Here is a 23,736-nt window from a genome sequence, read left to right as displayed (position 1 = left end):
AACAACAGAAATTTATTCTCACACAGTTCTAGAGGCCAGAAATTCAATGTCAAGATGCCAGCAGGGTTGCCTTCTGGAGGCTCTGAAGGACAATCTGTTCCATGCCTCTCTCCCAGTCTCTGGTGGCTCCAGCAACCCTTGGCTTGTGTCTGCATCACTCCAATCTCTCCCTCCATCTTCATGTGACTTCCCTCTCCATGTGTCTCACTGGATTTAGGACTCACCTGAATCCAGGATGATTCGGATATTTGTCATTGGATTTAGGATATTTGTCATTGGATCTAGGACTCACCCGAATCCGGGATGATCTCATCTCGGGATCCTTACCTTAAATTATGTCTGCAAAGACCCTTAGTTTAAATAAGATCAGATTCAGAGGTCCTGGGTGGACGTCTTTTGTGGGACGCCGTTCAACCCACTACTGTGCTCCTAAGTCCACCCCAGCAGGCCATTCCGAAAATGCACACATGGATTCTTTCTCTCTCCTTGTTTTTGAGCTGGTCTGGCATGAAGAGAGGCAGTGCTGGTTCCAGCTGTGACCCGAGCTAAGATGCTGAAGGCTCCCTCTCACATTCTCTCTGGAGCTGTCAGACTGTTGATTCTTTAATAAACACTTGGGAGGAGAGGTGTTGGTTTGGGAGGGGTACTCTGGACACCTCTGCATGGGGTTTATCAGAATCAAAGAGGCACAGGGTGAGTGGCTGTCACCTGTGTCGTTTTCATTACACGGTCACCTTTCACTCTGGGGTCCAAGCAGTGGACAGGAATTCGACTGCAGAGGCTGTTCCTTCCACAGCTGGATGCAGCCCAGCAGGGCTGATGAAGCAGGAGGGAGTTTGGAAGGATCTGGTGGCTGAGGAAAGGGCAAGAGTTGGTGCAGGGGCTGGGGTGGGGGCCTCTCCTGCTCAGCCCACTCTTTCTGCTGTGTCTCTGCTTCCCTGCCTGTCCCTGACTCCTACCCTGTTTTCTCTCTGCAGGACCACATCCCTGTCCCTTACCAGCCAGACTCCAGCAGCAACCCCTCCTCCACGACGTCCTCCACGCCCTCCTCGCCAGCACCCCCTCTCCCTCCTAGTGCCACGCCGCCTTCTCCCCTACACCCTTCCCCGCAGTGCACACGGCAGCAGAAGAACTTCAACCTGCCAGGTACCTCCATGCTTGGGGAGATATGGGGTGTGCAGCATTGGAGGGGCAGAGATTAGGGAGGGGGTGGGTTCACGCCAGAGTCCTGATACAGCAAGTCTCTGCTGGAAGGTGACGGATTGATGACCAGAGAGGGGTAAGGAAGTATGAGGACTGACCCTTATCGTATCCTAAGCAATTACCCTATATCACTTATTTAATCTTTGGAACAGCCACAGGTAAGCATTATCAGCTCCTTTTACAGATGAAGAAACAGAGGCTCAAAGGGGTGCAGGAACTCTTAGAGACTGTGTGTTTTGGCAAGCTACAACCCAGGGTCTTCGCCTAAGTCTAAGTCACAGAAGGGAACCATTGACTCTGGAGCTGACAGTTATCTTATGAGCTAAATTGGTTAAAATTGGCAGCTAGATCCTGTGCTGGAGATCTTAGGGGCACACATCTGAGCAGGGCTGCATACTGAGTCTTAACCCAGATGTGAGGACAGGGCTGTCAATGAGCAGTCTGGTCTCCTGGAGTCAAGATCCAGGTCTATCACATTCTTGCTGTGTCTCACATCTGAAAAGATGTAGTTGGACAAGATGATCTGGAAGGTTCCTCTAGCTCAGGAATTACAAGGCACCTAGGCTGTTGACCAGGGAGTATGCACTGGGCTATGAGATGATAGTAGAGAAGCCACTCATGGGACACTGTGGCTTCTTGACCTTCTTTGTCATTAGACCTAAGAATGGGATATTTTTCTTCCTTCAGGTAGACCAGACCTAAGAATCTCCCCATCTATTCCAGGGTCCAGCCTAGCCCAGTTCCTGTGCTAGGGCCCTAAGAATGCTTCCAACTCAGCCGTATTTGTGGCACTGCAGCTGGCCTCAAGAAGAAGGCTGGTGGGACTGGCATGGCCAGTTGGAACCAGAGTCTACATCTGTGTTGTTCAATATGGTATCCGCTAGCCGTGTGTGGCTATTTACGTTTAAATGAATTAAATATAATTTAAAAATTAGCTTATTGGTTATACTAGCCACATTGCAAGGGCCCAGTAGCCACATGTGGCTGGTGGCTGCCATACTGAATGGCTCAGGTATAGAGCATTTCCATCATCACTGAAAGTTCCCTTGGTTACTCTGGTCTAGCTCCTGATTTCCTCCTGAGTCAACAAGCCTCACACTATGAAAAAAAATCCTAGGTCCTTGGCCGCAGCTCACACCTCTAAGCTTAACCAGGCATGAGTGAATGGCCAGGAGGCAAATGGAGGCCCCGCCCCACACCTGGGCAGCACCCGCATGCAACCATCCATCTGAGGACAAGCCAGTCACAGCACCTGCCCACACTGTTTTGATTTGGGCTACGTCCACAGAGATGGCACATATTTTGAATTCTTGGAACTTTGGGTTTTTTGTTAAGTTCAAGTCTGAATTTAACAGCGTCATATCCGCCTTGTGTGGGGGCCGCTCACCTGGCACCCACCAGGGACTGCCGTGTGAGTCACCAGCTGAATCCTCTTAGTAAGTGCCGCTGGTTCATTGCCCGGCATTTCCACAGACAGAAGGGCCCCCACCGCCATCTCCAGGGTTGTTCATTTTCACTTCTTCAGAAAGAGATGAAAGGGAAAAGAAAAGACCCTTAGACTTCCCATGACCACTCACTCTTAGGGGAAGTGGGCCCGATGCTTTCCTGTAGCCACTTCACTCCCTGGAGACACTGACTTCAGGAGTATTTTCTCTCAAATTGTTGGCACTTGTTTATGGACCAAGGGAAGGGGAAGGGCCCGTTTTATGGGAGAACTGTGCACAAAAGCACCACAACTCTTCTCATCCCTTAAAGAATCTGCTGGCGTCTCCAGACAAGAGACCTGCCTAACCTGGAGTAATCAGGGTGTCCCTTAGCTCCTTCCTTCCCTCAGCCAGAGTCTTCAAGGAGGGGTGCCTGAAAATGTGTTGTTCTAGCATGCCACCTCATTCCCCGCCCCCCCCCCCCACTCCATGGCAGGTCATGACAAGGTCCTGGCCCTCTTTGGGGGCTGAGCTAAGGGGTCCTTTGGGTAAAAGCACTTCAGCATGGCAGTTAGAGTGTGGGCTCTGCAGCCAAGCTACTTAAGTTCAAATCTCAGCTTTACCACTTAATGTCTGTGTGATGTTGGGCAAATAACTTGCCTCTCTGGGCCTCAGTGCTCTCATCTGTAAAATGGAGATTGTAATAGTACCCACCTTAGATAATTGTTTTAGAAAGAAATGTCATAATACATGGACAAAGCTTGGCAGAGTGACAGTTTCATTGAAGACCTCAACAAATCTGGGCTCCTTGGATTATTATTAAACACAATAATAATAAAGTACAGTGGCTACCTTTATTTGCATTTCTCATTATCACTGTTAATTAATGTGGGGGCCTAGACAGAATTGTAGAATAAAAGATGAAATCCCAATGTATCTTGCCATAGGAGTATGAACTGAAGTAAACATTTGGGGAAGGTAATTTGATATTTTCTGTTAAAGTTTGTTTTGTTGTTGTTGTTTTGAGATGGAGTCTCGCTCTGTCACCCAGGCTGGAGTGCAGTGGTGCGATCTCAGTTCACTGCAACCTCCACCTCCCGGGTTCGAGCAATTCTCCTGTCTCAGTCTCCTGAGTAGCTGGAACTAAAGGTGCACACCACCACGCCTGGCTAATATTTGTGTTTTTAGTAGAGGCGGGGTTTCACCATATTGGTAAGGCTCGCCTCGAACTCCTGACCTCAGGTGATCCACCCGCCTTGGCCTCCCAAAGTGCTGAGATTACAGGTGTGAGCCACCATACCCAGCCCTGTTAAAGTTTTAAATGTGCATTTCTTTGACCAGTATATCACTTCTAGGAATGTATATACAGAAACACTTGCACTAGGGTGCAGAGATCTGTGTGTAAGGACTTCATTGTAACAGTGAAAACTGAAATTAACCCAAATGCCCATCAAGAGTGGGCAGTGAATGGTTGAATACACACATATATCCATATAACCAAATATTCTGCAAACTTTCAAAGGAATATAGTACTCTATGTAGATTTCCTGACATGGAAAGATATCTGTAATGTTTCTCAAGTAGAAAGTAAGTGATTTGCAAAGTCATCAGTATAATATTCTGTTTATTGTAAAATATTTACATACATGTATGTCTGTGTACCAGTGTGTGTATATGTGTTCGCATGTGCACAGTAAAGTCTGGAAGAACTTCATGGCAACCATTGAGGAGAGGGACTTTATCTCATGCACTTACTTCTACGACATATATGAGTGTGCATCCATTTTAGAATCGAATAATAAAATTCAGTGCTGAAATGGAAAACAAAATAGAACCTTTGGAAGTACAGTTGGACATACCCTGTGTCTTAGGCAGTTTTAGCAAAACAGCCCCAGGGTCATGAGTACCTGTCCTGTTTGTACAAAGATCTGGCTGGCTGTCCCACTCTTGACTGGGAGCTTCTGTTAATGAAAAATGGAACTTAGCCGGTGGGTCCCTGCCAGATGTTGAGTTTTCTGAAGGCTATTTAAGCTAAAGCTTAGGCATAACAATGTCCCCAGCACTGATTCATCTAGAACATTCTTGTCTAAAAGGGGGTGGGGGGTGGACCAGCCATTTAACTCGTCTGTTAACCTCAGGACATGTGGTGAAAAGGCTGTTAGAACCCAAGCGTGGCGTGTGCAGCCTCGGTGGTACTTGTTACTGTGCACTGCCAGCTGGGTGGACCTCCTGTTAACCACCTTTCCCTGAGTCCTGGGACCATGTTGGACATGGCCCAGTATAAGGTGATGTCAAGAGTGCTACATGGACAGACAGACCTGGGGTTGGATCCCAGCTTTGCTCCTTCCTAGCTGTGTGGCTTTGAGCATGGCACTGCCTCTGTTTAGGTCTGTTTCTCATCGGTAACATGGGGCTAACAATTCAGAGCTGTGGTGGCGACCACCATGGCAAGATAGATGAAGAGGCTTTGGAAATGATTGTCTTATGGGTTTCTGAGGCTGGAGTGCTCAAATACCTTTTTTCTTTGGAGCCACCTAGAGCCATCTTGAAACACACACACAGAGACACACATACCCCCAACTCCAGGAAATGGCAAATTCTAATGGCTCAAAGGGAGAAGAAAGGAGGTGGAATCTGCCTTTGGTGGAGTTTGCAGGATTTCTGAGACCTCACTTGGGCCACTTGGACTCGTGGGAGTGTTTCCTCCCTTCCCCTTTCCATCAATCTCTCCCAAGCCTCTCTTTTACGCTCATCACTCTGTGCCATGATCTGGTTTACGTACTCATTTGTTAAGTGTCTGTCTCCTCCATCAGAATGCCAGCTGCATGAGACTAGGCAATGTGTCTTCATTCACCACTGCACACTCAAAGCCCGACACGTTGCCTGTGACTGAAGGCACTCATTAAGTGTTTGTTGAATGAATGAATGACCTGAATTTCATGCACTGCCCAGGGCTGCAGTTTTTTCTCTTCAAATTTTCTTCTTGACCCTCAGACTGTGTTCATCCATTCATTTTGTTAATAGTATTTATGAAGCATCTACTCTGTACCAGCTACTGTACTAGGCACTAGGTTTGGAGCAGTGAACAAACCATATTGTAGCCCCTGTATTCACTTCCTATTGTTGCTGTAACAAATGACCACATACTTAGTGGCTTAAAAGCACACAGATTTATTATCTTATGGTTCTAGAGGCCAGATGTCCAAAACTGGCTTCACTGGGTTAAAAACCAAGATGTCAACAGGGTTGGTTTATTCTGGAAGGTCTCAGGGAGAATCCATCTCCTTGCCTTTTCCCAGCATCTAGGGGCTGCCCACATTACTGTGCTTGTGGCCCCTCCTCATTCTGGCCTCTGCTTCTGTGATCACATCCCCTTCTCTGACCCTGCCTCCCTCTTCTGAGGACCCTTGTGATGACGTCGAGCCCACCCGAATGATCTAGGATAATCTCCCCACCTCAAGATCCTTAAGTAATCTCATCCAAAGAGTCCCGTGTGCCATGTAATGAAATGGATTCACAATTTCCAGAGATTAGGACCTGAACATGCTGTGGGGGTAGGGGCAGGCATTATTCTGCCTACAACAGCTCTAGTTCTCATGAAAAGTATAGCTTAGTGAGAAAGAAAGGTGTTAACCAAATAAACATATGCATGAAAACAGGATTATAGATTGTGATGAAGGCTGTGATGGCCAAGAGTCTTTGCAAGGGTCCTTGAGCAAATGCAAGAGAACAGATTTAGGTTGGAGGGTCACTGGATGGCTGAGTTCTGCAGGTAGGGGAAGTAAGGCAAAGGCCCAGTCACAAGAAGGGGCCCAAGTGCCATAAACAAGGGAAAGTGGCCTCCAGAGAGACTCAGGGCTGCAGGGTCTGGGCCTAGCAGTATTTTAGATTTTTTTTTTTTTTTTTTTTTTTTTTTTTTTTTTTTTTTTGAGACGGAGTCTCGCTCTGTCGCCCAGGCTGGAGTGTAGTGGCCGGATCTCAGCTCACTGCAAGCTCCGCCTCCCGGGTTCGGGCCATTCTCCTGTCTCAGCCTCCTGAGTAGCTGGGACTACAGGCGCCCGCCACCTCGCCCGGCTAGTTTTTTGTATTTTTTAGTAGAGACGGGGTTTCACCGTGTTATCCAGGATGGTCTCGATCTCCTGACCTCGTGATCCACCCGTCTCGGCCTCCCAAAGTGCTGGGATTACAGGCTTGAGCCACCGCGCCCGGCCTATTTTAGATTTTATGTGAGACTCCATGGGATGCAGTTGAAAGGTTTAGGCAGAGAACAACTTGACCTTTCTTCCTTCCTTCTAGGAGACCACTCTGGCTGCTGTCTTGGGAGGCTTCAGGGTAGGCATGGGGGCTCTGGAGGGGAGGCTCCTTCAAAGTGGCCTGCTTGTCTCTTTGACTTCATCTGCAACCTCCCAGGTCCTGAGTCATCTTGGATGCCAGAAAGCCAGGAGCCACTGGGCTCTCCTGAGCAGCCCACTCAAGGTCACCAGCTGTTCTTTAGAGCCACTTCTTGATGGTGTCTGTCATCAGCAGGAAGAACAGGTCTCCCAACAATGTCTTTCCTCCTCTTCTGGCCACGTGTTTCCCTTTCAGTCACCAGGAACGAGTTGTTCCATGGCACATGGGGAGGAGTCAAGGAGGGCGTTGGCTTCGGGTGTGGAGGCATTTGCTGGTGTCCCGTTGCCTGACACCTGTCCCTTCTCGGACTTTCTGAAGCTGCTCCTGCTCTCCATTGCCCAACAAGAACATAGCTGTCAGCGAACGTTTTCTACAGACACTGAATCCCCCATCACTGTCAGAGCTGGGGAGGGAAAAGATCAGCCAAGCCTCTTAAGAGCCTCGGGTAGTTTTCCTGTTTTAATTTTAGCCCCTTGTTGACTAATAAAATAGTTGCATGCAATGAAAAACTCATGTTATCTAACAGTAAAACGGTCCCTGAAATCATGGAGGGTGCTTTTCTTTTAAAGCTTTGCTCTGTGACCTCGAATAAGTTGCTTCTTGCCCTGGACATCTCATTTTCCAGAATCAAAAATGCATCCATCTGGACTCCAACTATTTGATACAATCTGGAATTGGACTAAGCCCAAGGTTTTTGCTGTTTCATCTATGATAAAGAGAGTTGATTAATTCAACAAATGTATGTTGCACGCTGACTGGTGCAAGGCACAGAACCAGGAGTTTGAGGTCCTGAGATAGTAGGATTTACTCCCTATCCTGAAGGAATCTATCAGTAAATTTCAACCTCAGGGAGAGTGTTCCGTCTGCTTCCCCAAGGCAAAACATTTAGTTAGCACTTGGAACTATGTGATTATCTCTTAGCTATAAATCATTCTTGTCTATTAGTTAAGAGAGCTTAGAAATGTGTTTATTTATCTCAAAGCTAATACTAATTCGGTACCTTGAATACACTTTTATCTTGTAGTGATGGTCCTTGCCCTTTGAGGAAGGGACTGTTATTATCCTCATTTTACACATATGGGCAGTGAGACTTGGAGTCTCTACAAATAGCCAAAGGCAGAGCAAATATTTGACCATTCAGGATCAGCTTCTAGACTCTAGGCTCTGAGCTACTGTGCTAATATTTGATAAAACAATTCCAATGGTGGCTTGTCCCTGAATGTCATCGAATTGTTTCTGGAAGTGGATTCACCAATACAGACTCATCTGACTATATCCCTGCCCTCTTCATTTACTTGAGGACACAAAGCTCTGTGTCCCCTGCCCCCAACACCCCTTGACCCCCTATTCCAGGCACTGTTCCCCAATGGAGTATTAGCATGTTAGAAACCTTTAAGTGTCCAAGACTCCTGGCCTCTGGCGAGTAGATTAGAAGTAAAAGGAATTGTCAGGGAACCAGCAGTGAAGTCCAGAAAATTTATTTTATGTAACTTTTTCCTAAATACAGAAGTTAATGCATACTTGTGGTAGGTAGAATAATTCCCAAAAGATATCCATGTCTTGATCTCAGAATCTGGGAAGATGCTGCTTTAAAGGACAGTAGGAACTTTGCAGGTGTAATTAAGTTATGGATCTTGAGATGAGACTATTATCTTAGCTTATCTGGGAAGTCCTTAAATATAATCACAAAGGTCCTTATCAGAGGGAAGCAAGAAGGTCAAAGGCAGAAGAAGGAGATGGCACAACAGAAGCAGAGGTTGGAGTGATGGAGCCATGAGCCAACAAATGCAGGCAGCCTCAAACAACTGGAAAAGACAAGGAATAGATTTTCCTGGAGCCCTCAGAAGGAACTAAGCTTGATTTCAGCCCTGTAAGACTTATTTCAGACTTTTGTCCTCCGGAACTGTAGGAGGATACATTTGTGTTGTTTTACTAAGTTTGTAGTAATTTGTTACATCCACAAAAAAAGAGAAAACTGGTACGATGCTCATTGCAGAAAATTAGGAAAGTACAGAAAAAGCATAAAGGATTTTTTAAGCCACTGTAATCATTCTGCCAAAAGGGGGAAAAATTAATATTTTGGATTATGGCTTTGCAGGCTTCTTCTGTATGTGTGTGTGTAATTATGCATTTCACAAAAATGGTATTGTAGTCAGAACGTCTGTTTGAGTTGGAGCAGTCTGATTTTAGGGAGTGTGAGATATCAGATGGGAGGGTTGGCATGGATGTTTAGAGTTCTGGTTTCTTTACACATGTTTGCAGTCCTTTGTCTGCAGAAGTGTGAAAACTCTTGAAGGTGGGCAGAGAATGACCATGTGGTGGCCATAAGAGCTCAATTTGGTCCGTGAAGGGACATCTCCTTGGGGACACTCACTCTGATGTTTTCTTTCTTTTGCAAGCATCCCACTACTACAAATACAAGCAGCAGTTCATCTTCCCAGGTGAGTTTCATGTGAGCTGGAAGCAGCCCCTTCTGAACAAGCCCTGCTGCATTGCAGGAGTTGCTGGGATGAATGGAGGCAGATGTTGTGGGGGTGCCTAAGATCAAAGAGGGTGGTAGTGGAACCATCACACTCCAGGATAATGGCTGAACATGGAAGTGGAAAAGAAAGAGTGGGAAGTCCTAAGGGCACAGTGGGACCCAAGGAGGTCCCAAGGCGCCATGGAAAGGCCTGAGAGGGTGGAGTGCCGTGGAACAATGGGCAAGGGTGAGGAGGGGTCTAGAGCCATGTGGCAGGGAAGAGATGGTCATAGGGTCCTGAGCTGGGTACTGAGAAGATGTGAAACCAAGGGGCCTTATCATACCAGAGGGAACCCAGGAGAAAGGAAGATTCAGAGATGATCAGTCAATGCTTCAGGCCGGATGCTTGAGGGTTCTGGCAGCCCCCTACTCAACCATGAGGAATTTTGTGGAGGATGTCATCCAGAACCCTGGTCCAGCTGAGCAGGTAGAGTCCAGGTGGTCCAGGAAAGGAGAAAGGAGATTGGCCAAGGGCAGAGATCCAAGATCGGGTGAAAAATTAGCTACCATGTCACCCAGGAATCAGGCCTTTGTGAGGGTTGTGGACTTCACATTTGTTTTCTGAATGTCCAATCTCTGGTTTTCAGATGTGGTGCCGGTGCCGGAGACGCCGACCCGGGCGCCCCAGGTCATCCTGCATCCGGTGACCTCGAATCCAATGTAAGTGGGACAGAGACATCTCCCCCCTTCTCCGAGATTCCCAGCCCTGGCCCTACAATCCACTCCGGTTCCCTATCTTCTTTCCTCCTCTTCCTGGAACTGGTGGAGTTGGGGGCAGAGGGAGATGTACAGGGGGTGCAGAGAGACACAGGGAATAACTTAGGCAAAGAGAAAGAACGTAAGAGCTCAGGCAGAGAGAGGCAATGCTGTTCCTCACGAGCAGCTATGCCTCGTGTCTCTGCCCCTGCCTGTCAAATGCATTCTCCAGGGGCTGGACCGTTTCCTAAGGACCCATAATACCCGTCTGATTAGGAAGACAGCTTTCCCCAGGCGATAGTTGGGGCTTAATGAAAGGGCAGTTATTCCATGTCACTGAACATGGAATAACTTTTGAAAGTCTCATTTAGGTTTATACCAGGAATCAGCAAACTGTAGCCCGTGGGACACATCCAACCTCCTGCTTGTTTTTATATAAAGTTTTATTGGAACACAGCATGCCTATTTGTTTACAATGTATTGTGCAGGGTTGCTTTCTCAGTGTAACAGCAGAGTTAAGTAGTTGTAATAGAAACTGTAGGGCTTCCAAAGCCAAAAATATTTACTCTATGACCCTTTGCAGAAAGAAATTTGCTAACCTCTGGTTCATATTATTGTAAAACTAATATAAGCTAATTTTGGAAAATTTGGACTATTCATTAAAAAGGGAAAGGCAAAATAATCGCTCATGATCTCACCACTGTTAGAACTTCTATGTGTGTTCTTTCCATTTATATTTTACATAGTTATGACCCACAAGATATGCAATCAGTTACCATCCTGCTTTGTTATCTTTATGCTGAACATCACATTTTATGAATATTATTTTAGCCTCTCTATAGACGTTGTTGGTTCTTGGTTTTTGTTTGTTTATTTTTTGAGACAGAGTCTCACTCTGTCACCCAGGGCTGCAATGCAGTGGCACGATCACAGCTCACTGCAGCCTCAGCCTTCTGGGCTCAAGTGATCCTCCCAGCTCAGCCTCCCGAGTAGCTGGGATTACAGGTGTGTGCCACCACACCCAACACATTTTTTATTTTTTTATTTTTGTAGAGACAGGGATTTGCCATGTTGCCTAGGCGGGTCTCAAACTCCTAGGTTCTAGCGATCCTTCCACCTCAACCTCCCAAAGTGCTGGGATTACAGGCATGAGTCACCACACCTGTCTGACATTGTTTTTAATGGCTGTAAAATGACATATGATGTAGAATAATTTTCTTAACCATTTTCCTATTGCTGGATTTTACATTGCTTCCCATATTTCACTGTTGTAAATAATGCTGCAATGGACATCTTTGTGCATAGCATCCTTTGGAAACGGACCCTCTTTCCAGGTGGTTTATTGCTTGTGCAGCAGAAGTGAGGTCAGCTTGGCCAGGCGCTGTGGCTCACGCCTGTAATCCCAGCACTTTGGAAGGCTGAGGTGGGAGGATCACCTGAAGTCAGGAGTTGGAGGCCATCCTGGCCAACCTGGTGAAACCCTGTCTCTACTAAAAATATAAACATTAGCCAGGAGTGGTGGCACACAACTGTAATCCCAGCTACTCGGCTACTCGGGAGACTGAGGCAGGAGAATCGCTTGAACCCAGGAGGTGAAGGTTCAGTGAGGTGGGATCGTACCACTGCACTCCAGCTGGGCAACAGAGGGAGACTCTGTCTAAAGAAAAAAAAAGTAATAACCACAAAGTCACCTCCTTAACTTCTTTGGTTGTGATGGAAGCCTGGGGCTTGCTAGGATTTGATCAGTTTCCCAACTCAACCTTTTGCCTACTTAGTTTTTCTTCTGGGTCCCCTAACTGCTTCATCTTTTCTGACTGGTCTTAAGGACTTTATAAAGACTTACATGGTACATCTCTGAAATCAAAGGAGTAGCAACTTGCCGGGGGATATGGTGCTGACATCTAGCTTCGGATCATTTCTCTGCTTCACATAAACCAATTCTACAATTTGTGCAAGATGAACTCCAGGTTATTAACTGACAGTCCAGAAGTACCAGCGAAAAACAGTCAATAGCTGCTTGCAATCTGCTTAAATGTGCGTGGAGTGATGGCAACTCTTTGCAGAGGGAAATAATTGAATAGCCCTGGCTGCTGGAATCACGCCTTGATGCAGAGAGGAGGGTGGCCTGGTTTGGTTTGGGGCATGAGGAGGGACTCCAGCTGCATTGTCCCAGCCAAGTCCCCCCAGGGCATCAAGTTCCCAGCATGTCAGCTGTCATCGTGCAGGTTCATTCCACTTTCCCAGGCTGTGCTATGAATAATTGGTTAATACCATGGCAAATGCCACTTTGGGATTGACCTTTCTTTCTCCTTCTTTTAGTTCTTGTGGTCTTTCAGACTCTCTCTCACCAGGACCCCCTCCAGCAAGTGGATTGACTCTGTGGAGCCAGCCACTTCCTGCGATCTGAGGGTCAGGATACGGGAGGTTCCCCAAATGAGTAGGGGGAAGGGAGGATCCACTGGGGAAATAGGAAAGGAGGGGTGGGGTATTCATTGTGACTCTTTTTTCTCACCTGTCTCAGCTCTTCCATGCCTTCAACAGCCCCATTCTGTCTCCCTGCTGCACTTCAAAAACACGTGCACATCCTCAAGTCTAAACCCCGCAACATACCTCTAATGCACACTGTGCCCAACATCCATGACATGTCAAATGTCACATGCACTTGACAGTCCGCTCACACCTCTAATGCACACCCAATTATACCATCAGCATACAGCATCCTCCTCAACATCCTGTGTGTACACCCAACTCACATGCACACAAGACAGCCCTGCACAAAGCACATCCCATAATACCTATGCAGTGCTCACACAAACACATTGTGACGCCCTGCCAGCATCTATACCCAAAATGTTTGCTTCCTAAGAACAGAACTGCGGCTCATGAGCTTGTGAATGCATCTCTCTCTCTCACACACACACACACACACACACACACACACACACACACACTTGTGTCTTCCAGTTCAATATGGTCTTTTTATTTTCATTCCACACATCCTCATTCCATGTGATTGGCAAGGCCTACCTCAAACATTGGGAACTTTCAAATACACCCAGTAATTCTCTCGTCTTCGAATTCCCACCACACTCCATTTATCCAATTCATACCTAACTTTTGGCCTTGTTACTTTTAGCCTCTCTGCATAGTATCTACATACTGGCTTTAGTTCCTTCAGTAGGAACACAATATTCCTTAAGGTCAGAAGCCATGCCAGTTTCAATTCTATATCCCTCCAAGGGCCTAACACTGTTCCTGGCACACACATCTATTCAATAGTCGCATGAATGCATGAATGAACAGACAAACAAGAACACTGAGATCCTTCCAACAAATTCCAAATTTGTGTGAACTTCGGAGATCTGATTAATTCTTTCCTGGCAAACATATAGAGCTCTGAGGACTTGTCTACCCAGGGCGTTTAGGCCAGTTTATAAGAAAGCTGCTAGATTAGTTGAAACCAAAGCAATAAATAAAAATGAGCCCTGAGCAGCCCAGAAAATCAACTTAAAACAAGGTCCTGGCACACTGTGTTTCGTGTGTGTGTGTGTGTGTGTGTGTGGCGAGGTTATGGATTATTTCAGACACACGTGTTGAAATGAAATGTGAGATAAAGGCTTGGTGGTGAAGACTTCCCATCTGGGGATTCTTCATACAAAGCTAAATTCAATATACAGACCTACCTTTTCACCTAGGGATCATGTTTCTTTTTCTTTCTTTACAGCTTGGAAGGAAATCCATTACTTCAAATTGAAGTGGAGCCAACGTCGGAGGTGAGAATCAGAGAGCAGTGTAGCGACATTTTCCAGGGGCTGCCCAGAACTTGGCAAAGCCGACTGACGTTTTGGATGACGCAGAGGGCTTGGGGTCAGATTGGGGCTGTGGTGGCCCTGACCGATGGATGTTCTAACTCTGGGACATTTAGCAAGCGGTGGCCCCTCCTAGCACTGAGCCTAATGGGCCATTATATGGCATGCATCATGGAAAAGCCAGTTGTGCGGAAATTGTCAAGAGATTTGCATTCTTAGTTGAAAGATCAGCTCACAGCCAGGTGACTACCAAGGAGGATGTGCCCTGCTGCCTTCAAAAGAATATGTGGGGCCGGGCGCGGTGGCTCAAGCCTGTAATCCCAGCACTTTGGGAGGCCGAGACGGGCGGATCATGAGGCCAGGAGATAGAGAGACGATCCCGGCTAACACGGTGAAACCCCGTCTCTACTAAAAAATACAAAAAAACTAGCCGGGCGAGGTGGCGGGCGCCTGTAGTCCCAGCTACTCGGGAGGCTGAGGCAGGAGAACGGCGTAAACCCGGGAGGCGGAGCTTGCAGTGAGCTGAGATCCGGCCACTGCACTCCAGCCTGGGTGACAGAGCAAGACTCCGTCTCAAAAAAAAAAAAAAAAAAAAAAAAAAAAAAAATATGTGGGAGGAGGTGGGGGCCTCAGGGATGCCGGGCTTGGAAGTGTTGGCAATGTGCTGGGGCTTCTTCCCACCTGCCTAAGCAGCTGCAGAAATACATAAAATGCCCTGGCTGGAAACCATGGAGTCCTGGCCCCTCAGCTCTGCCACTGCACTGTGTCTTGTACTGAAAGGAATCGAGTCAGGGCTTCCAAGGAAAATCGTGTTCTTTTCTGGGACTGTTTTGGTTGTTGAAATATGATCCTGGGAGAAACTAATGTCTCCTGTATTGTTTCTCCTGAGTGTGCCAAGGGGGGCAGCTTGCTCAGGTATTCTGGGTCAGGAAGACCTGTACCCACTCAAGAGGCCACCTTCTCAGGCTATTTCATCAGGTCCCAGGGTCTCTGGGAATCCCTGCTGGCCCTGGCCCCTGCTGTTCCTACAATTCTGCAGGAGAATCCAAGAGGCAATTCACCCCAAAACACCCCTAGATATCATGCTGATAAGGTAGGTCCCTACACCTCGAGCATTTAACTCTAGTGGTAGTCACGCCGAAGTATGCCTGAGTCGTGTGGGTGTGCATGGTAAAAATGCAGATTCCTGGTCCTGGCCTGCTGATATTTTGATCCAATAGTGCTGGGTGGGGCCCAGGAATCTGCATTTTCTCGGGCCTCCCACTGGGTGTTTAATACAGGTGGTCAGTTCTGTACTAAGAACTTAACAGGCCTTCATCTAAAACCTCACACTGCTCCTGGGGCAGATTTTCTTACCCCCACTTTACAATGAGGAAAGGCAGCCTCAGGGAAGTAAAGCAACTGGCTCAAGGTCACACAGAGGCGAGATTTCAGCTCACTTTGTCTGATTGTTAAGCCCATTCTGTCAACCCCTCACTCTCATGTCTCCTACCTTCCCAGCTGCTGTAGGAGCCTCAAACATCTAGCTTGTAGCTCTGACCTCTCCCAATTTTTGAATCATCAATTCCAAATTCCCTGGGGGAAGCAAAAGATACTCCATGTTGGCAGTTGTCACGTGTGACCTGCAGATGCACGGTGTACCCGTTGTTTTAGCCTGTCTAGCCTGTCAACTTTATCACATGCACATAAACAGCCAAACCAAAAGACTATGGAAGAATAGGAAGGGCATCGAATATTCAAGTCCAGAGACCTGGATCTTAGTCTCTCCTCTGCCTGGCTGCATGACCTGGAGTGAGTCACTTCCCAGGGCAACACATGGGACTTTTCGGTGCTAAAACCACGAAGATTCCAGCAAACTGGAATGGGTGATCCCCATAACACTTCTCTCTGAGCCTCAGTATCCCCCCATTTAGCACAAGAGAGGTGGATGATCATGATCTCCCTTTCAGCACCTTCCCTGTAGTATGATTCTAGACCAGATTCTAGACCTGGGGAAACAGAGGGTCGTGTGTCTGCACCAGCTCCAGATGCATGTAGAGATGTGTCCAGACCTACGCATGCACACGGGACCCAGCAGGACCATGAGGGAGGCTGGGGCAGTGGCAAACCCAATTCTGACCTCTCTCCCACTCCGGCCACAGAATGAAGAGGTCCACGATGAGGCCGAGGAGTCAGAGGATGACTTCGAGGAAATGAATCTGTCCCTCCTCTCGGCCCGGAGCTTCCCACGCAAGGCCAGCCAGACCAGCATCTTCCTTCAGGAGTGGGACATCCCCTTTGAGCAGCTGGAGATCGGTGAACTCATTGGAAAGGGTCGCTTTGGGCAAGTGTACCACGGCCGCTGGCACGGCGAGGTGGCCATCCGGCTGATTGACATTGAGAGGGACAACGAGGACCAGCTCAAGGCCTTCAAGCGGGAGGTGATGGCCTACAGGCAAACGCGGCACGAGAACGTGGTGCTTTTCATGGGCGCCTGCATGAGCCCGCCTCACCTAGCCATCATCACCAGGTCAGTTCCACCTGGGCTCCCACCCAGGGATTGGCAAAATTCTGCTTCTGGCATGGTTGAGAAATGGTTTTCTGCTTACTTGACCGCTCTGGTTAATAGACCATCTCCAGTTCTACCATGTACAGTTTACTTACATGGTTTAAGACTTAAGATTCCAGAAAATACTTAATTTATTTATTTGTTTTTTTTAGAGACAGGGTCTCCCTCTGTTGCCCAGGCTTAAATGCAGTGGTATGATCATAGCTCACTGCAGCCTTGAACTCCTGGACTCCAGAGATCCTTTCGCTTCAGCCTCCCAAGTAGCTGGCACTACATGTGTGTGCCATCACACCTGGCTCATTTTTTAATTTTTTGGTAGAGATGAGGTCTCGCTATGTTGCCCAGGATGGTCTCAAACTTCCGGCCTCAAGCAATCCTCCTGCCTTGGCCTCCCAAGTGCCGGAATTACAGGCCCGTAAGCTACCACGCCTAAACCCAGAAAATACTTTTAATGCTAAAACTCTTTAGCAAAACCAAAGAGTACTAAATGGAGAATCAGAAACATCGGGTCTTGCTCCCCCTGTATTCCAAGTATTTGTGTAACAGCTTCTCAAAGAGTCACTTTCTCCATATGTGAAATGAGTATATTCGACTAAATCAGGAGTCAGCCAGCTTTTTCTGTAAGGGGCCCAATAGTAAATATTTTCAGCTTTGTGGGTTGTACAGTTTCTGTAGCAGCTACTCTGCTCGGCCACTGTAGTCTGAAAGCGGCTATAGACAATCTGCAAATGAAATTGCAGAGCTGTGTTCCAATAAAAGTTCATTTACAAACCCGGGGAGTGGGCTGTATTTGGCCCATGGGCCATAGTCTGCAGACCCCTGATTAAGATTTTTTTCTTTTTGAGATGGAGTTTCACTCTTCTTGCCCAGGCTGGAGTGCAATGGCGCGATCTCGGCTCACTGCAACCTCCACCTCCCGTGTTCAAGCGATTCTCCTGCTTCAGCCTCCTGAGTAGCTGAGATTACAGGCATGCACCATCATGCCTGGCTAATTTAGTATTTTTAGTAGAGACAGGGTTTTGCCATGTTGGTCAGGCTGGTCTTGAACTCCTGACCTCAGGTGATCTGCCCGCCTTTGCCTCTCAAAGTGCTGGGATGACAAGCATGAGCCAAGATTCTGGTAACTATTATTCTGGTTTTCATGAAAGTTGCAGAGCACATTTGCAGTCTTTACCATTGTAGTTTGGAATATCCAGGATCTGTGGTCTTTGGGTACACAAAAGGGATAGTTCATAGAGAACTAACATTGTGAAAATGTTTCTTGAACTTTCTCAGATTTGCTCTCTGGCCTCTCCCAGAGGCTTAAGGCACTGGGGGAAAAATAGCTTTGGTTTTGATGAAACAGTTGTGAAACAATCCTTTGGTTTGTTTTCAAACTCTGGCACTGGCTCCCCTGTAACATTAGGACTGGCCTCTGCAGTGGCATTCTTAGTATGATCTGTGATGCCAAGGGCCCGTTAGGAGCTCTCTCCTTCCTCTACTCAACTCAAGCAGTGAGACCCCAAATGCACAAGTCTTGCATCTTAGCAGGCCCAGAGCAGATGCTGTGGGCTCAGAGAAGAGCTGGTGTGTCTTTGATCTCCTCCCTTGTGAGACAAAACCTCCTTGAGTCCACTTATAAGAACTTGGTGATTGTTAGAAGGTGCATTATATTCTGTATCCGTAGATAATGCGGATGGTGGGTTGACCGGAGTGACTCGTGCTTTGAATGATAAGCGCTGGTGAAAGATTGGGGATCTAGGGATGGGCCTCCAAGCCTCCTTAAAGCAGGATAAAAATGGTGGTTCTCAATGCTGCACAAGGCAGAGAAGTGGCTCTGAAGAAATCAGCCCAGGAATCTTCAGGGGCTGAGCTGTTTTGAGTGTAAGCTTTTGCTGAGTAACTACGCCACAACTTGGTGGTTTCTCTGTATCCTATGGACAGTTCTGGGCTTAGCCAGACTGAATAGCTGGGCTCTTGTAGTTGGCTGTGGTCAGCTCTGGGTCAACAAGGGGATAGTCAGTCTTAGATGCCCTCCTTTGTGTGTCTGCTGGTTGGCAGACTGTCAGGGGATATCCCCAACAGCCTAGCTCAGGCTCATTCTCATGGCGGTCTCAGGTTTCCAAGTGCAGCGAGAGGTCAAGACCTACATCTGTTGGCCAAAGAAACTCCTATTCTCCCCTAGATTCTAGGCATGGAGACACAGCCTCTACTTCTGAATGGGAAGATCTGCAGTGTCCCGCTGCAAGGATGTGGCTGCAGGTTGGGGACAATCTGTGGCTATTTTTGCAATCTACTACAGAGAGACCCTTAGCTCCCTTTCCTTCCCTTTCTTACCCAGTATATATCCTCATCTTTTAGCAGCAGTCAATAGCCTATTACTTGGGATACACAAGTCTGGTTGAAGGGTGGTCTTTTCCCCACCCCTGGCCTTCTCTCTATTGCTCCCATCTTAAGCTCTTATCCCGTCTTTCTCTCTGGTCAGCTCCTCACCACCCTCCTGCCTCCTGGTTCAGCATTATCTATGGAGCCTAATCCCCATGGCTCCCTCACCCCCTCCTCAAAGGCTAGCAAGTTGGAAATAGACAAACTCAGCAGCCATCCTTGAAAAACGAGTGGTCATTATGAAAATGTGTTGCTCTTCCTGCAAGCCAGCTGCATTTGCGGCCCTCTTCTATTATGTACAAAATTCTGAGCCCCCCTCCCCAAGCGCCATAACTGCCTACAGATTTCACAAATAGCCCAGCCTTTTCCTGGCACCACGATAAAGACTCTGCAGCTTTGGGACGTGTAATTGGTCTCTGAAGTGTTTTGGTATTTTGTGTGAGGATGCCAGATGAGCCCCAGAGAAGTGGCATTGATTCCATATTATTGTGTTGTTATATATTTATCTTCGGGAGGGCCTCTGTGCATCCCTCTTTCTGTTCAGCACTGTCCACTTGTTGGCTCTCTAGGTTTCTTATCTGCACATTCAGTTTGAAACCAAATATTTGAGTAATTTGATTAATCACTTGCATTCGCACGATTGGCTGGCAGAGGTTGATGGCTGGACGATAGCCAACCAACTGGAACCATTTTTGGACCCTAGATTTATTTTACAGGGAACATAAGACCAGATAATTACCTGGCATATTCTGGATCAATTCACAATGGCACATTCTAGCCAATTACTTAGTAATTATCATCGAAGTTAACAAGTATTTCTAAGATTAGCTTCCTTGCAATGCAATATGTGTGGCTCTTGGGGAATGAGTAATAACCAACTAGTTACCCAATTGCTGTAGCCACAAATGCTATTAGCAGCAGGATTGCTAAATTGTTTCACAATTGGGTCATTATGGGATTATTGCAAAGCTATTGACAGTCTGCACAATCACTCATGTGAAAAACTCCAAGTGAAATCTGAAAGCCAATAGAGTTGAGTGAAAGTGTCTCTCACCCTTCTACCTTGCTATCTAGAGTTTCACAGGCCTCAGTTTCTCCTTCTGTAAAATGAGCAGGTGGAAGCGGATGTTTGTTGCAGTGTCCTGCCGACTCTGACAGTATTCTTTGCTTGTCTGATAATGAGCTGTGTTTGAGAAGCAGCTGGGAACAGGTCTGGAATAATGCATCTCAAAGATGGTGTACCTGGTCCTTCCTGCACCAGAGTCATGGGAGAAGAAAGTTGTAAAACTGCAGATTCCAGAAAAAGGACTGTGATGGTGGCAGGTGAGGGCAAAGGGGAGAAGGTGAGGGTAGAGAAGCTGTCAGGAGCACGACTGGAGAGAGCAGGGGTTCTCAAGCCTGGTGGAGGAAGGGGAGCTTTTAATACAGTAACGGTGCCTGGCCCTGCCCCAGAGCGGAGTCTGCCATCTTCAGCACTGCTGATATTTGGGGTGAGAAAAGCCTTTGTGGTGGGAGCTGTCCCATGCACTGTAGGGTGTTTGGTAGCATCCCTGGCCTCTACTCACTAGATGCCAGTAGCACCAAGCCCCAAGGTTGTGACAACCAAAAATGCCCCTAAGACATTGTCCAGAGTGCAGGGGACTCTGCACTGGCAAACCCTGTGTTATGAAGGTCACCATATTAGGGTTGCCGTTTTGACACTGGGTGAGGCTCTGAACCAGCAGAAGCCAAGCCATGCTAGGTGACATGGCTGAGCCTTTTTGCTGAAATCAGTTCCCTGGTTGTGGGGTAGAACCAAGACAGAGCCCTCAAAAATAAACCAAAAAAGCCGCAGATTCCAGCAGCTTTCAGCAAGTGCTTTTCTTCAGGCCAGGCGTGATGAGGTTCTCCTGTTTATCCTTGTGCCTATTTTACAGGTGAGAAAACTGAGGTCAGAAAGGCAGGCGGAACCCTTGCCCAAATCGTGGAACAAATAACTGGCAGAACTGGGAATAAGCAAATGTCTATCTGAATACTAGTCTAGTAGTAGGTTCCCTCTTTGCCAATGGCTGCCTTAGCTAGGTCAAGGGGAATGGGCTTCATCTGCGAGCACTTTTGTGGCACAGAGATTCTGCATTTTTGGTCATATCACAATCACCTGGAGAAATTGGTAACAATTCAGGGCGGAGGCCCCATCCTACAATTAGCTTGGACCTCTATCCTTTTTAGTAAGTACCAGGGGATTTCATTCATGCCACAGTTTAAGAACCACTGGCTTATTAGAACTGAGTTTCATTTTTGTAGCTTTGATTTTCTGGTGTTTATGTGCTTCTCCAATACCCTGTAAATTCCTGTGGCACCAGCATAACCATGCTCAAGCACACGTGCACACACACATGTACATACACACACGTGCACACACACACACTCGCTCCTCTTCCATATAAACCCTAAATTACACGCCAATTATCTTCTTTCTCTCCTGTTCTCTTTCCCGCGTCCCCTCAAAGAAATGCACATACTCTATCTTTCCCTGCAAAACTCATTCCACAAATATTAGCAAGTCACAAAACTGCTCTGCAGAACTCACAGAACATACAGTCTCTCACAGAAGCCCCCACCTCACCCCCTTCCCCACTCCCCAAATAATTTTGTTGAACTCTAAAATTATTTAAATCTGTGCTTCTTATCATGTGGTTCCCTAACCAGCCTTACCTGCGAACTTGTTAGAAATGCTAATTCTCTCTCCCACCCTCCCCCGCTGAATCAGAACCTCTGCGGGTGTGTCCAGCAAGCTGGGTTTTAAGACGCCCTATATGGAATTCTGGTTCATGCTCAATTGTGAGACCTGCTGCTTTAAAGAAAGCGGGTCCTTCTTCCCACCTGGAGCAAACTGCCTTTACGACTGCCAAGAGCTTCGGGCACACCTTGGAAACCTCTTCTCTCAGGCACTACTGAGAGGTGTGCAGCTGAGTCCACCATGGGTGAGGGCCTAGCGTGACCCAGTATCAGCACCTCCGGGGGCCTGAGAGCCATCTGTTAGCTTCGGTGCTAGCACATTCCACTAACGTGCCTTCCACAGACGTTCATCAGACCCCGGCACAGTGCCAAACCACATGATAGACACTCAGAACACAGTGTCTGCAGTCTGTACTGTGGCCTTTGCATTCCAGAAGAGACAGACAATAACAAGTTAAACAAACACATAAGATCATTAAAACACTGTAATAAGTGCTGCGAAGGCCATAGACAGGGCGGTCGATGGGTCGGAGTGATGGGAGGGCTACTTTGAAGAGGGGCTCAGAGCCGGCTTCATAGGGGAAGTGACATTTGAGCTAGGATCTAACGATGAAGAGGCGATGGCCATGCCAAGAGGCAGAGAAAGAGCAGTTCAGGTGGAAGAACTGGGTTTTAAGACGCCCTATATGGAATTCTGGTTCATGCTCAATTGTGAGACCTGCTGCTTTAAAGAAAGCGGGTCCTTCTTCCCACCTGGAGCAAACTGCCTTTACGACTGCCAAGAGCTTCGGGCACACCTTGGAAACCCCAGGTGCAAAGGCCCTGGGGTAGGCATAAGATTGGTACATTTGAGGAGCTATGGAAAGGGGCTGCAGAGGCCAGATAATTGCAAGGCTTGGAATGCCATAGAAAGGAATGTGGCATTTATCCTAAGACAATGGGAAGCCTGCGTAAGGTTTTAAATGGAAGCTGCCCACACTACTCTGGGGGGTTCCTGATGGCCAAGATCCTACCTCCTCTTGCACTCAGCTGGTTGGTTCAATGTGTCAAAATGCATATGGGTTAGAATAGTGATGGCATCAAGGAAACCCAGCGCCGAAGAGCACAGGCTGAGAGAAAAGGCTCTGGGGTATCCTGACTGTCAGTTTGCCATTTCCACCTGTGTGGGGCTCTCAGGAACGATACCAGTGAATTTCATCAGGATCCTTTCCCAGCGACTGGGGTAGGATGGGGCGAGGTATTAGGGGCATTACCTAAACATCTCGTAATTGAGGGGCTCAGACTGTGTGCCCCCAGAAAAAAGAGGAAGGAAGAACTGGATTTCCCCATGCCCCCCAGGATGATTTTAAAAATTTCTCATTTGGCGCTTGTCACCAATCCCCTTGCTGGGTTCCCAGAGTCTGAGAGGTATCTTCTCAGTTATGTGAGGTTAACTGTTGCCCGCATGCATGAAATATCCAGCACTTACCCATCTCCTAGGGACAAGGTAGTAATGAAATCCCTTAGGGCCTCATTTGCACAACATTTTAAATCCAGTAAATATCAGGAACTACTTACTATTATTTATTTCCAACTCCAAATCAGTTCCTGTTTTCCATGCTTTCAAATATAATAGCACTAAGCTGCTATATTTGACAGACAGACACACGGAGAACCCTGCCTTCTGTTAAGATGGTAACTCGATACCTGGGTGAGATTTCAACTTGCTTTTTCTGTAACTCCTGTAGTTGTGGTCTTTCTGATTTTTGTTTCCCTTCAGGCCAGTTTGATTGTCCTAAATATAACATATAGGAGTTGGGGGGCCTGAGCACATGAAGATTCCGTCCCCATCATCGAGTGGAATCGGCTTCCTTTTATGTTCAAAAAGCTGAATCGCTTTCCCTTTATAAAGCACAGCTGAAAAGGTTTTTTGTCTGTGGCTGCCTTTAATTGTGCTGAAATGTAAAGCACCCTGGGACTTTTGTGAAGGAAGCGCTATAAATGTACAGCATCATTATCATTATTATTATCAGCATCATCTCATGTACATTGCATACGCCTGTGTAATCCAGCCAGTGAGCA

At 47.2% G+C, this 23,736-nt stretch overlaps 2 protein-coding genes across 5 annotated transcripts in view; one reads left to right on the top strand and one right to left on the bottom strand.

The window, feature by feature from the left end:
* SUDS3 (SDS3 homolog, SIN3A corepressor complex component) overlaps window positions 1–23,736 on the bottom strand; it is a 1,028,644-nt gene that overhangs the window by 893,719 nt on the left and 111,189 nt on the right. The gene's annotated exons all lie outside the window — the stretch shown is intronic.
* Window positions 1–23,736, top strand: part of KSR2 (kinase suppressor of ras 2) — a 518,463-nt gene that overhangs the window by 429,072 nt on the left and 65,655 nt on the right. For all 4 annotated transcript variants that reach the window (XM_050747896.1, XM_050747898.1, XM_050747897.1 and 1 more), the window contains 5 exons: window positions 978–1,146; window positions 9,419–9,460; window positions 10,128–10,200; window positions 13,961–14,009; window positions 16,187–16,554. In XM_050747896.1, the coding sequence (XP_050603853.1) occupies window positions 978–1,146; window positions 9,419–9,460; window positions 10,128–10,200; window positions 13,961–14,009; window positions 16,187–16,554 (701 nt within the window). The remainder of the gene's footprint in view (window positions 1–977; window positions 1,147–9,418; window positions 9,461–10,127; window positions 10,201–13,960; window positions 14,010–16,186; window positions 16,555–23,736) is intronic.

The sequence above is a fragment of the Macaca thibetana genome, chromosome 11 (assembly GCF_024542745.1).
Source record: "Macaca thibetana thibetana isolate TM-01 chromosome 11, ASM2454274v1, whole genome shotgun sequence".
NCBI lineage: Eukaryota > Metazoa > Chordata > Mammalia > Primates > Cercopithecidae > Macaca > Macaca thibetana.
This window is presented reverse-complemented; position numbering and strand designations above follow the sequence as displayed.